Consider the following 14,518-nt stretch of genomic DNA (forward strand, 5'->3'; position numbering starts at 1 on the left):
TGACTTTAATTTCTGTGTCCTTCACTACTAAGTGAAGCCCCATAGACGCTGAATGACCAGACCTTGGTGATGCATTGTGCTGAAAGGAAACCAGCACAGGGGGAGGTGAGCAGAATATGAAACAAAATCATGTATTTACAACCAGCGACATGAGTTACTGGCAAGTCCTTTGTTCAAACACTATTAAGAATTTAAAAATCATGACAGCAGAGTGATAAAGCAAGCGTGGGGTCCTTCTGAATGCAGGGCTCTGTACACCGAAGATACAGTTTTTGAGCTCCTTTTCATTTATTACTAAATTAATGGCAGGAATCCTGAACGAAGGGATATTCCCTATGAGACATGACACCTCAAATAAAACGAGAGCATTTTTCCTTATCTTGAAGTCTGCTCCCTCTCGCCAAGTCCCTCACTCATCAGGACACCTTTGTGCTCACAAGTCTTCAGCAGCGCTGGGTGGCCACCATTGTCCACACAGAGAGGGCAGTCAGCAGCGTGAGGTGGTTCTGCCTGCTGTGGTCTCACCCCAGGAACAGAAAGCAAGACTCCTGGATGGAGCTGAAGGTGCTCAGCTGGACTTGTCAGGAGTCCCATCTGTCAGTGAATTGACAAGAAACAGAGCAAAACGACTCCTGCAATGTTGATGAGCCTGGCCCTGGGATTTGGAAACCTGATAACAGAGAAAACCAATATAGACACAGGACTTTAACAGGATTATGGTCAATTAAGCAAATTGGAAAAGGATACTTGAAGGAGTATTTGGGACACAGGAATCAAAAACACCAGGGAGACATGAGGATTTTTCCTAAGATTCTAGACTACAGCAATACATAGATAACTAACACCAGAATATTAATGAGGAATTATATCATTGCAGGAATAAAATTTACATTGAATTACAAACTGTTTGCACAAAAGTCAAGAAAAACTTGAAAGCCTTATATCAAGAAGCATTCTTCCCATCCAAACTTCAGTGGTGCATTTATTTTGGATCTGACCCTCTGGGGAAGGGGCATGGCCTCTCTCGACAAGAAGGTTCTGGGGACCAGGCAGAGAGAATGAGGTCTCAGGATGACTTCCTTGACAGCCCTGTTCCCCTTTCATCAACACACAGACCCAGAAGACCTCTCTGTCTTGTAGCATCTGCCATGAGCGTCAGGCTCCTGTGCTGTGTGGCCTTTTCTCTCCTGTGGGCAGGTAAGTCCTGGGCAGGGCCCATGTGTAGATTTCAAGACCCAGAGCCTTCCCATTGAGGCTGCAGCATTGGCTTTGTTCTCCTTCTCTGTAGGTCCAATGATTGCTGGGATCACCCAGGCACCAACATCTCAGATCCTGGCAGCAGGACGGAGCATGACACTGAGATGTACCCAGGATATGAGACATAATGCTATGTACTGGTATAGACAAGATCTAGGACTGGGGCTAAGGCTCATCCATTATTCAAATACTGCAGGTACCACTGGCAAAGGAGAAGTCCCTGATGGTTATAGTGTCTCCAGAGCAAACACAGATGATTTCCCCCTCATGTTGGCATCTGCTGTACCCTCTCAGACATCTGTGTACTTCTGTGCCAGCAGTGACTCCACAGTGCTGCACAGCCATCTCCTCTCTGTACATAAATGCAGGGGAGGCTCTGCCCTCCTCCCCGACCCCAGACTCAACCATGTCCTTGGCAGAGTTCTCAGCACTGGGAATCTTGGAAGCCCAATGGGTGCCGGGCAGTGTGAGCCTCAGTCTGTGCCAGGTGCCTCTGCAGGCAGTCCCAGCCAGGCCTGGACTGGTCCCAGAGCCTCAGAGGTCTCTTTTGTTGCTCTCTGGTCTTTCTTCCAAGCTATCTTTTTGGGATGGGACCAGGGCTTTCCCAGCTCTTACTTTTCTACTCATCATCCTGAGTCCGAGGTCCACAGGATGGAACAGGATTTGTATTTCAAATCCGTCTAGACTCCTGTTTCTCTCTGGGGGCCACGTTGCTTCCTCTCTCCAGGGTTTCCTCCAGTACCCACTCTCATGTGGTCTCACCTGTGGCCCGCCTTTCCCATCTGAGCAGTCACCCCTGAAGGCTTTGCTGGGCCTCTCCACACCACCTCCCCTCGCCTTTCTACTGCAGCCATGAGGCTGCCTCTTCTGTGCCTCCTTCCTTTCCAACACAGAGACCTCAAAGGCCATTTCCTCCACCCTGGGCTAGTGCCTTCCTTTCTGCAGTGGTCAGCTTCTACCTGCACTTCTGATCTCAGCATGATCAGCCTCTCCTGCTGGAAGCACTCCCTCAACTCTCAGCTGAGGTCAAATTTCAGTTTCCCTCTCATAAGCTCACAGAATCATGTGCCTCTTAGTAAAGTTCAGCACCGTTGCAATTTTTCCAACACTTGTTTTATTCCTTTTGTGCTCCACTTAATTTTAAACTCATGAAGCTGAAGGCTGAGCTTGTTACATTCACCACCAGCAGTGCCTGGCAGGTAGGGAGTCCTCATTCATTTCACAGAGAATGGATGAGTGAGTGACAGGTGAGTGAGTGATGAGTGGGTGAATGAACCAGTAACAGGAACACACTAGATTCATTGTACCCTGGCAGAGGTCTAGAGTTAACTTTGCCTGAGATGCTCTGTTATGAGCTCATCAAGGAGCACTCACTTGTTGAACAAGCATAGGACCATGCATGGTGCAAGCCAGTTTGTCAGTCTGGGAATTTCCAATTTAAAATATGATGTGTTCTTCAAGCTGAATGAGGGTAAACGCTCTGTATATAATTCTAATATCTAAGCTATTTCTTAAAGTTTTGGGTTAGGAACAAAAAAACCGCTGAAGAGGGCACATTTGTAGATTTAGGATTTTTAAAATATATTTATATTATTTTCCCTTGGAAGAACAGGATGGGAACAGACTTATAGTTGCTAATTTGTGGAGAAGGCATCATGTAAAAGTAAGAGAAAATCAGAATTGTGTTCTAGAGGGTAAATTGTGGCTGTCCTGAGAGCACGTTCCCCAGGAACCTAAACCATGAGCATGTTCAGGAATCCAGAGTGCAACAGACAATTCTTGGCCCCATGAATTTGGCGGTAAGACTGGAGACAGTTGGAAAAACCATGGAGTCTTGAAGTTCTTCACTCTCATTGCAGGCCTCTCTTGAACACCACAGACTAATGTCAGATAAATATGCTTCCACTATTAAGACTATTAAAACAAGAACCAATGAAGAGAAGTGAGCAGAAACAATAAGCAACTGAAGTGTTTGAAGACAAGAAATTTTTACCATTAAAAGGTATGAAAGTTTGTAGAACTATATTTAAAGGAAATTGAAATGTGAACAAGAAAAAAAGACTGTCAGAAACCATCAAGATAACATTAAAAAATAATCAAATTCAATACAGAAATGATTAAGATTATCACTGTAAACAGAATGGAAATGAAGAAAAGATGAAATGCTTCTAAGAGATTATTAGTGATGTCAAGGACAGAGCTGAAGAAGTTACATAGAATGCAACACCGAAAATTAAATATGTAACTTTAGAAAGAGCTTAAGGGTGGTTTCCAGCATAGTAGAATATATAATTTTTAATTATATATATTTATTTATATAAAGTTATTTATATTTATATATTTAATTATATATTTATTATATAAAATATATAATATAGATAATATAGAATATAGAATATATTATATAATATATAATATAGAATATATATAATATATAATATATAATATATATTATATAATATAGAATATAGAATATATATTATATAATATAGAATATAGAATATATATTATATAATATAGAATATAGAATATATATTATATAATATAGAATATAGAATATAGAATATATATAATACATATTATATAATATATAATATAGAATATGTATATAATATATAATATATATATAATATATATATTATATATTATATATTATATAATATATATAATATATATATAATATATATATTATATATATTATATATTATATAATATATATAATATATATATAATATATATATTATATATTATATAATATATATATAATATATATATTATATATATATTATATATTATATACATATTCTATATTATATATAATATATAATTATATATAATATTATATATTATATATAATATATATAATTATATATATTTATATATTATATATAATATAATATAATATATATTATATATAATATAGAATATATAAATATATATATTTCCCATTTTTCTTATAGATAATTGAAGTTTCAGAAAAAGAAAGTAGAGGGAATAAGTGATTGTGATGAGACATTAGCTGAGAATTTTCCAGAGGTGTTTCAGGACCTAAATTCTCAATTTCAAGAATTCAAATGAATATGAAATAAGATAAATGTTTATATTATAATGAGATTGTGGAACATAAGTGACAAATAGATGATTCTAAAAGCTGTCAAAAAGAAAAGATAAATCTCTCCTAGTGGAATAGACTGAAAAGATCAATGAAAGTCAAGAAAGAGGATCAGAAATAACCATTTAGTCAGAATTATAATCCCCATTCATTAAACACTGAGATGGAGGAAAATATATTTACAAGTGGAAAAACTAAAAAAAAAGACTATGAGTTTTCCAATAAGGTATCTTTTCTGAATTATAGTCAACAAAGGTGGGAAGTGGTCCCAGAAGAAAGGCATGAGGTGCAGCTTGTGAGGGAACCCATGTGTTGGGACAGCCCCGTTGGGCACGTGTGACTGGGGGATGGAGGAGGCTGGGGCATCAATGGGGATGGCATAGGGGACCCTGACTTGCAGAAAAGACAATGAGCTCATCCCTTGGTGCCTTGTGTTGGGGGCGCTGTTGGCACATCCTAGAGAACATGCCCAGCAGACAGAGGAGCGCCTGTGTGGTGAGGAGATAAACTCAGAAATGCTGCATGAGGCCTGTAGCTCCAGACAGCTCTAGAGCACAAAGTGAAGACCGATGCATTGATGTTGTTTAAAAGGAGCTAATAAATCTCTAAAGCAGTCATCCAAGTGTGTTCTAATATAAATCCTGTGTTCCTGAGGTTGCGGGGATTGAGAGAGGAAGTGATGTCACTGTGGGTACTGTTCTGTGTCAGGACAAGGACGTCCCTCCTCCTCTGCTCCTGCTCACAGTGACCCTGATCTGGTAAAGCTCCCATCCTGCCCTGACTCTGTCATGGGCACCAGGCTCCTCTGCTGGGCAGCCCTGTGCCTCCTGGGGGCAGGTGAGTCCTCAGACACCAACCAGTCTTATTCTGTGTGTGTGTGTGTGTGTGTGTGTGTGTGTGTGTGTGTGTGTGTGTGTGTGAGATGAGTACAACTGTTTTCCTCATTCTGTTCTCAACTTGTGTCTCCACAGATCACACAGGTGCTGGAGTCTCCCAGACCCCCAGTAACAAGGTCACAGAGAAGGGAAAAGATGTAGAGCTCAGGTGTGATCCGATTTCAGGTCATACTGCCCTTTACTGGTACCGACAAAGCCTGGGGCAGGGCCCAGAGTTTCTAATTTACTTCCAAGGCACGGGTGCGACAGATGACTCAGGGCTGCCCAACGATCGGTTCTTTGCAGTGAGGCCTGAGGGATCCGTCTCTACTCTGAAGATCCAGCGCACAGAGCAGGGGGACTCAGCCGTGTATCTCTGTGCCAGCAGCTTAACCACAGCATGACACAATCGCCTCCTTCCTGCTCATAAACCTCCTCCTCTCTCTCCTTGCTTCCTTGTGATACTATTTTGCACCAGGGGATCCTCATCTCACACCACTCCACTGCCTGTTCCAGAATCATTGCTTGCATGTCCGCTGCTCAGATCAGCAGATGTGCGTTGTATATGTTAATCATTTTCTGTGGAAGGCCCTTTGCTGGTCTTCATTATCTAACATCCTTGTTTTCCACATTGGATACTGCTCCCTTCAAGATTACTTGTTGCCTACAAGGGATCCTACTTTTTACATTCAAATTTTACTTTTTATTAATACGTATTTGATGCCATCTTGAAGGCAGTCTCATTATTGTCCCAATCTTTTGCTAATCTTTATGTTTATGGTAACATTGATTGCTATTTTGGGGGACATGTATTTCATCTTTGGTAATGAAATGAAATAACTATGCACTTCAATTCCTGTATGTTCTTCCTACTTAAGAGTAAATCCAATTTTCTTCCATTCCTCCCATTCTATCCCACTCCCTTTATATGATAGTTTTAAGGGAGAAAATATTAATTAGACTCTAACTGCAGCTATGTGATGAGTTATTTAGAATGAGGGTGGGATATTAAGCTTTGAGTAAAGCAATAGTCAGGGTTAGAACTAGTGTTGGAATCAGGGTTTAGGGAAGTTGCTCATAAAACCTGCAGGATGACACTTCTAGAATAGTCTCTCACTCACTCTGCAGACACTTCCCAGCATCCCTTGGGCCATTGCAAAAGCAATGATGAAACTTCACGTATTGGCCACAAGATGGCACTGTGGTCCACTGGGATCTAAGGGACTCTGGGGGGAGCCTGGGAGAGCAGCCTAGGAAGGGAAGGGTTAAGAAAAATTAGGTACCCTAAAACTTAAAGTATAATAATAAAAAAAAAAACACACACACAAAAAAAAGAAAAATTAGGGCTGGAATCCAATATTATGCAGATGTTGCAGCAGTTTTCAGTCATTGCTAGGCAATCTACAGCTATGCAAGATGCAGGAAATACCTCTAATCTTTAATGAGATCCACAGTTGAAGAATTTTGGCCTGGCAGCCTTGGTGTCAAGCGCAGGTGCAGGCAGAGGAGCAACTGCCTCAAAGGAACGTGGGAAAGCTAGGGGCGGGCTGTGCCCTAAGCTCAGTATGTCTCCACTGCACCCCATCTTCCCTGCAGACCTCGCCAGGCAACAGCCTTCATGAGAGGAGGTGGATCCTGCCTGAGACCAGTCAGAAGGCCCTGGACCAGCTGGACTCCGTAGGCATGGGGGGTGACACCACAGGCCCACCAGACTATTCCCTAGAGAGCAGCCTCCGAGCCCCAGCTCACAGTCCTGAGGATCACTGCACTTAGTTGGGACAGCCCCTCCTCACACTGACCCTACCATGAACCCCAAACTCTTCTGTGTGACCCTTTGTCTCCTGGGAGCAGATAAGTTCTGGAAACAGCTGCAAAACCCTGTCATGGGTTTGCAATGTCTGGGCTCCAAGCCTTTTTTCCCCTTTCCTCTGCAGAGTCCCCCTATTTCTTAAGTCTTGTCTTCACTTTCTGTCTGCCTCTCCAGCAGGCTTTATTGATGCTGGGATCACCCAGATGCCAAGATATCACATTGTACAGAAGAAAGACATGATCCTGGAATGTGCTCAGGTTAGGAACAGTGTTCTGATATCGACAAGACCCAAGACGGGGGCTGAAGCTGATCCACTATTCAGGCAGTGGTCACAGCAGGACCAAAGTTGATGTCACAGAGGGGTACTGTGTCTCTTGAAACAAGCTTGAGCATTTCCCCAACCCTGGCATCCACCAGCGCCAGCCAGACCTATCTGTACCACTGTGGCAGAGTATCCACAGCCCTGCACAGCCAGCTGCCCTCTGCACAAAAAGGGCAGTCACAGGCTGGAGGTGGGCACTCCTTATGGAAGCCCGTGTCTCAACCAGAAGAAAAAGCTGCCCTTTCTGAAGCTCTTCCCAGACTTCCCAGCAATGGGATCTCATTCTATGTGTGCTCCTGCAGCATAAAACTTAGAGTGAGCTGGGTCTATCACTGTAGTGCGGTTGTGTAAATGCAAACAACATAATGTTATTTTGCTCAATTTGGAATATTCTGGTAATTGTGCAAAGGAATGGTAGCTTCCAACAAGAAATTCATATTTCACTTCCTTTTCAGGAGAGAAGAAAAAAGCAGAAAGCAGCTGGGAAGCTTTAGCCTGCTTGAGTGATCTGGGATTCTCAAGTAGCATACATAACATCACCTTGGCTTTCGTTCCTTTGGATACCAAGCATGTGTTCTGTGGAGGACAAGAAAATCCGATTTTTTTGTTATAAAGTTATAAACACACAAGAGAACAATCCAGTTAGGGAGAATGTTAATAAATACAACAAACTCTGCCATTAGACCTGAAGATAATCAGCTAGTAGAATTATCAAAGAGATTGTAAGACTCTTACTGAGTACCTGTTTGAGGTCCTCTGAGGATAGATGAAGGAAGGAACTTAATTCTTACCATCACTGTGGCTTGGATTAGAATCCATGAGTTCCTTAACTTGTTTTTCTTGTAAAATATTATAAAATAATATAGAACACTCATTTTATTTTCCTTTAGCCTGTAGTCCTCTTTAGCACCTACAGGGAGAAGCGCATATCTTGGTGCAAAAGGGAGCTGGTTGCTTGCTTGGCAAAAAAATGAATTCACCAATTGGCCAATCTGCTGAAAGTCAAAATGAAAGGCTAATATATGAGACTGATGACAGTTCATGGTTCTTGGTATAACTTCAACAGCGAGTGAGCATTTTTTTCTTTGTCTATAGCTTTCTTTCAGCCATTGATCCTCAGTTGTGTCTTAGCCTCTTATCAGTCCAGCTCACTTTGATACTAAATTTGATTGTTGTGTATCTCAGCAAGAAGCACGTCTCACATTCTCTGTATTTTATGTGGTCATGAGTGTGTTCCTGTCTTATTCTTATTTTATGTGGTGCATTTCTAAATAGGACTGAACAGAATACAAGCATCTATTTGTATATGACTCTCATCTTTTATGGGGAGAGGTCAGAGTAGGTGAGCGTGCACCTCGATTCTCTGCTGGAATCTCTTTGGATTCTATGTCCCCTGTCACATGGTTTATTTTCATATGCATATTTCTCATGGTTCTCCCGACTCTTTTAGCAATGCTCATTGCAGGATGTTAGAAATTGTATTACTTCTAATGGCAGAATGTTAGAAATTGTGTTGACTCTTAAAGCAAAATAAAATACCCGGACTCGCTTTTCCATTGCTGTGTCTATTAGTCGTGGTCCTGGAGATATCAAGGAGAGACAAAAGGAGTATTTTCAAAGGTGTGGCAGGGTTAAGGGAACCCAGTAAGAGAAGTAGAAGTAGCCTAAGAATAGCAGAATCTGTGGCTCTTATTCACATTGGCCTGAAATAAGTAGGAGAGGATGTGGATCCCAAAGCATCAGGTACTGTAGCTCTAAGGCAAGGCTGCGTATAAGGTGCTGTGGCCTTTGGTAGGGAAAAGTAACCTATATAAAATAATGAAGCAAGAGGAGAGCCAGGGCATAGATGAATCAGAACAAGTGGTGACCCTACCTCCCTCTACTCTCCTGCCATTGTCTCCCATTAGCCAAACTCACTCTGGAGTTAGAGAAGAAGAGAGCCAGTTAACATAATACACTGAGGTCAGCCTCTGAAGGCAGGGTGGATCTGGAGAAATTAACATAAATTATCCAGATCACTACGCATAAGATGGCCTTGAGGGTGCTGAATCCCAAACTGTCTGGCTAGGTCTGTGCTGTGAGCTGATAAAGCCCTAGTATTATTTCTGGGGAATCTGTACTCTTAATAATTTACAGACAACCAAGGTCTGCTTTGGATCTGATCAGATAGACTAAATCTTGGGGACTTTGCACCACTGGCCACTCAAGGGAGGGGCTGGAAATATTTTCTGAGGACAAAAAAAAAATAGAATAGAAAATTTGGTTGAATCTAGCGTCAGAGAGATGACCTTAGGACAGCCAGGGAGAACTGGAACAGGAAGGTTTACTCACAGCTTCCTCATCTTCCACTGATGGGCAGGTGTGTGAGCTCAGCATGGAGCACCACAGCACTAGGTGGGAGGAGGGTGAGAGGGTGATGGGGCAGCCTGGGAGCTGGAGCAGTGTAGGCAGAGGAGCAACTGTCTCATCACAGAAGCTTCTGCCCTCACCCAACCCTTCTGCTGGACAGGGAGGGAGTTCAGGTTGTGGGGAGCACTGGACCTCAGGAAGCATTTATAGGGAGGACACAGAACAGTGACATCACAGGATACTCCACCCATGAGGAAAATCAAGGCCCAGAACTCACTTGGCTCTTCCCCAGGAGGACCAAGCCCTGAATCAGATGCAGTGCTGCCTGCCCCGCTGTGCCATGGGCCCCGGGCTCCTCTGCTGGGCACTGCTTTGTCTCCTGGGAGCAGATGAGTCCTGTGCACAGAACAGCAGCCCCATTCTCCGATTTCCCACCCCTGTGTCCTCCACTTTACATTGGGGAGGACCTCCAGGCTGTCTCCAGTGCTCATCCTCCATCTGCTTTTCCCACAGGCCCAGTGGAGGCTGGAGCCACCCAAAGTCCCACACACCTTCTCAAAACGAGAGGACAGCAAGTGACTCTGAGATGCTCTCCTATCTCTGGGCACAGCAGTGTGTCCTGGTACCAAAAGGCCCCAGGTCAGGGGCCCCAGTTTATCTTTGAATATGCTAATGAGTTAAGGAGATTAGAAGGAAACTTCCCTAATCGATTCTCAGGGCGCCAGTTCCATGACTATCGCTCTGAGATGAATGTGAGTGCCTTGGAGCTGGGGGACTCGGCCCTGTATCTCTGTGCCAGAAGCTTGGCACAGCCCTGCAGAGTCACGGGAACTCTGTGCACTAATCTCTCTGCTTCCGTGTACGGCAGTCTCAGACCAGACAGCTGTGAGAACCTGGGGCCTTCAGGGGGAAAGAAAAACAATTTCAGGACCCTGAACAAGGCTGGCGGAAACAAGGCCAGCAGGATATGCTCAGAGGATGGTGCTGCTTCAGGAGGTTCACGGCAAAATTACTTTCTTTGTTGGATGCTGTACACTATAGTGATAGAGTAGCTGGCACTCTCCTTTTTAGAAAAAGAAATTCATTTTGGTGTCAGGATTGTTCGACAGATGTGTAGTATAGAAGGTAAAATCTCAAGGGTTTGCTTTATATAATTAAGGGAGAAGAAATTGAGATTTGGTTTGGAGAAACTTCAGGAGAGAGAATATGATTAAAGATTATTAAATAAATAGAAGTAGAACTACCAGATGATAAAAAATTGTGTTCTCTGCAACATAACCTGTCAAAGTTTTCAATTGCTAGAAAATACGCAGCAAGGCCTTGTAGCAACTGGCATCACCCCGAGGCCAGTCTAGGATGGTCATCACCACATAGCCAGTTGCCCCGTGGGAGGGCCCTGGAGCTGGTTCCAATGTCTTCCTTCTGGACTTATATCTCAATTCTCAAAACAGAGGAATTCATTTCACTGCTGATGGTAAACAGATAAAGGCTCTCCCATTTCCCCAAAGATACATTCTGCTTCCCTTCTATCTCTTTCTGACACTCACTGCCCAGATCCATTACCTTCTGTGATCAAACACCTCTTTGAATATTTCCTAAAACTCTGCAGCCTTTACATTCTCTGCATTTGTGCTCAGTATTTCCATGGCCTGGAAGGACCTTCTGTCTCCCAAGAAACAGCTAGACCCTGCTTATCGGTCAAGGATGGGCTCAGCTTCCTCTTCGCTTCTTACCATGACATTCCCCAGCATTGTACTATACCACCATCTCTATTATATTCATAGGAAAAGCCAAGTATTAATTAAATGTATAATGAATATTATTTGATGTTGTGAAATCTATGTTAATTCCTGCTTATGTAGAGTTCTGGAATATTATTACTTTTATTCATGTGAGGGATATTATTAACCACTAACTATTTCCTGGTTAGAGATCAAAGTCACTTCTGCGTAATGATAGCAAATATGAGAACCAACTGAATCTGTTTGAATTACAGCTGGCAGTATTATTCATTTCAAAATTTTTATAATTTAGAAGTAAATTTTTAAAATCTAGAAACCCTTTTGTAAAACGCACTGTCTAAAATTTAGTAATAATGAACCTAAATACAAAATACGAAAACATATGGGTGTAATTAACCGGGATTAGCTGTGGAATATAGGGTTTCCAGGCTGGGTTTCCTTGATAGCATCACACTGTTTAATTGTATGGCCTTTATAATTCTGGCTGGTCTCTACCATCTTAACATATTATTTGCAATTATGTAACAATTGTTTATTTTGTAATCAAAATGTTGTTTCATGTGTCCTTTGACTCCATTGGCGAAGGGTGGATTTGAAAATCAACCCTAAATTGACTCTTCTGGGAAAGCATGGACGGGGTGTGTAAGAGGGTGGGGGTGGCAGGAGTGGGGGCATCTCTGTTTCTGATTTGGACAATTTGAGCATATCAGGTCAGAGGGTATGAACCCATGAGACTGTAGACTGTTGGCCACTTGGAGGCGCTGTGGCTTCACAGTGCTGCAGAGAACTCAGTGGAGGGGTGGGAGAGTGGCCAAGAGAGGAGGACTGAAGGGGATGCCCTGGCTGCCTGCTGGCATCAGTGGGGTGGATGGAATTCCCTGAGTGGGGCCTGGCCATGTAGAGTTAAGCACAAACTCTCACTGCCTTGGAAGAGTTGGGGTGCCAGAGGCCTCAGTTTGCACCAAGGAGGGAGTGTCTCTGCTGCTGCACAGGCAGTGGAGGGTGAAGGGGCTGGGGTGGCAAGGGCTGGGGAATCAGTGTCAGGGCAGGGACAGGGCGGGCAGAGGAAAGTAAGGTGTGATGTGGGTATGTTGGGACTGTGTTCAGTCCTCCTCATCTTTAGCTTCTGGCCTGTGCAAGACAGGAATAGGACATGGAGTAGCAGAAACTGAGGCCTGCCAAAGTGGGCTGGAGTGGCCTGCAGGGGAAAGTATGTCAGTGTGGTGACATCACAGGTCAATGCTCCTATCAGGAAGAAGGGAGCTTAGGAAGTGCAGAATGCTTACTACAGAGACACCAGCCCCAAGCTAGGAGATCCTGCCATGGGCTTCAGGCTCCTCTGCTGTGTGGCCTTTTGTCTCCTGGGAGCAGGTGAGTCCTGGGCACAGCTTGAATGTCTCCGATCTTCATTTCTTGTCCCTGAAATGCATGCGGGCCAACGATGGCTTCAGCAGGAGGCTTTCTTCTGTGCCTTATGGTTAACTTTTGTCTTCTGACACACAGGCCCAGTGGATTCTGGAGTCACACAAACCCCAAAGCACCTGATCACAGCAACTGGACAGCGAGTGACGCTGAGATGCTCCCCTAGGTCTGGAGACCTCTCTGTGTACTGGTACCAACAGAGCCTGGACCAGGGCCTCCAGTTCCTCATTCAGTATTATAATGGAGAAGAGAGAGCAAAAGGAAACATTCTTGAACGATTCTCCGCACAACAGTTCCCTGATTCACACTCTGAACTAAACCTGAGCTCTCTGGAGCTGGGGGACTCGGCTTTGTATTTGTGTGCCAGCAGCGTAGCACAGCCCTGCATGAGCATCAGCCTTCTGTGCAATAACATTCCTGTCCCACTCAGGAAGTGACGGTGAGGGGAGGGCTGCCAGCCAGAGGGGCTCAGGCCCTGGAGAGTGGACTCTCTCTCCAGAGAGAGTGCACTGTCTGGTGCTTCTGTATGCGATCTGGTTTACTGCTCACTGAAACTGTGTAAGCGAAATATTATTTTACCTGTTTATATATCTGAGGGACAGCAGATGTCCTGGGGCTCATATTTAGTAGCTAGCTGAAGTCTATTTTTTCAACACCTCTGCACTGTCCCTCCTCACTCTGGAGATCTTTCCTTTTACCTGGTGTCCCCTTTTTGTGTCCCCAAGAGCAGGATGCTAAGGTCATACATGAAACTGTGATCATGATAACTTCTTCCCTGACAAGTCCAATGGACACATGATTTCCAGGCAAAACATATCCATTTATTCTTTATTGTGATTAAAAATAAAAGAAAGAAAAGAAAGGTGCAGTTTTCTGCTCTGTAGTCCTTCTATGGGCAAGGCCAGGTCATCTCTTTTATGGAGACTGTATGAGGAGGGAGCTTTCCTAGGTTCACAACAAACAGCAGGAAAAGTTTTTTATGGGGCGTGTAGTCTTCCTGTGGCGGATGCAATCTGCCATCAGGGAAAGGACATGAAAAATTGTTATTCATTAGTTAATATTTTTTATTCCTTTTTTTTTTTTTTTTTGAGATAGAGTTTCGCTCTTGTTGCCCACGCTGGAGTGCAGTGATGCTATCACGGCTCACTGCAACCTCCGCCTCTTGGGTTCAAGCGATTCTCCTGCCTCAGCCTCCCAGGCGGCCTCCACCACACCTGGCCAGTTTTGTGTTTTTAGTAGAGGTGGGGTTTCTCTTTGGTGGCCAGGCTGGTCTCAAACTCCCAATCTCAGGTGATCCACCTGCCTTGGCTTCCCAACATGCTGGGATTATAGGCGTGAGTCGTCGCAACAGGCCAATTTTTTATTCTTTATCAATAAATCTTTTGGGGGCATCCTGCTTTGTACAAGGGATTATATCACATGAAATATACAATGACAAAAGATAATTGGAAAAACGGGAAATTTTTAAAAATGAAGAAAAGGGTGTTTCTTGCATTTGAGGGTTTCAAAGTCTGCAATTTTTGGTATATTCTAATTAGTTTACTCAGTTTCTGATTTATACGAATTTCCTCTTTCTTCTCTTTCTCTCTTTGGCTACCTACACACTTTTGCCAGATTTTTAAAAGTTTT

At 43.4% G+C, this 14,518-nt stretch overlaps 3 gene segments (V, D, J or C); all 3 read left to right on the forward strand.

The window, feature by feature from the left end:
• Nucleotides 1–1,088: 1,088 nt before the first annotated feature.
• On the forward strand, nt 1,089–2,113 carry LOC101133899 (T cell receptor beta variable 6-4-like). The segment is given in 3 exon segments: nt 1,089–1,197; nt 1,289–1,611; nt 1,985–2,113. Coding segments are annotated over 3 exon segments (501 nt in total).
• A 2,987-nt stretch (nt 2,114–5,100) lies between these two features.
• Nucleotides 5,101–5,689, forward strand: LOC101129907 (probable non-functional T cell receptor beta variable 7-3). The segment is given in 2 exon segments: nt 5,101–5,206; nt 5,341–5,689. Coding segments are annotated over 2 exon segments (357 nt in total).
• A 7,073-nt stretch (nt 5,690–12,762) lies between these two features.
• On the forward strand, nt 12,763–13,326 carry LOC134758817 (T cell receptor beta variable 9-like). The segment is given in 2 exon segments: nt 12,763–12,838; nt 12,971–13,326. Coding segments are annotated over 2 exon segments (405 nt in total).
• Nucleotides 13,327–14,518: the final 1,192 nt, after the last annotated feature.

The sequence above is a fragment of the Gorilla gorilla genome, chromosome 6, assembly GCF_029281585.2.
Source record: "Gorilla gorilla gorilla isolate KB3781 chromosome 6, NHGRI_mGorGor1-v2.1_pri, whole genome shotgun sequence".
In the NCBI taxonomy this organism is placed as follows: Eukaryota; Metazoa; Chordata; class Mammalia; order Primates; family Hominidae; genus Gorilla; species Gorilla gorilla.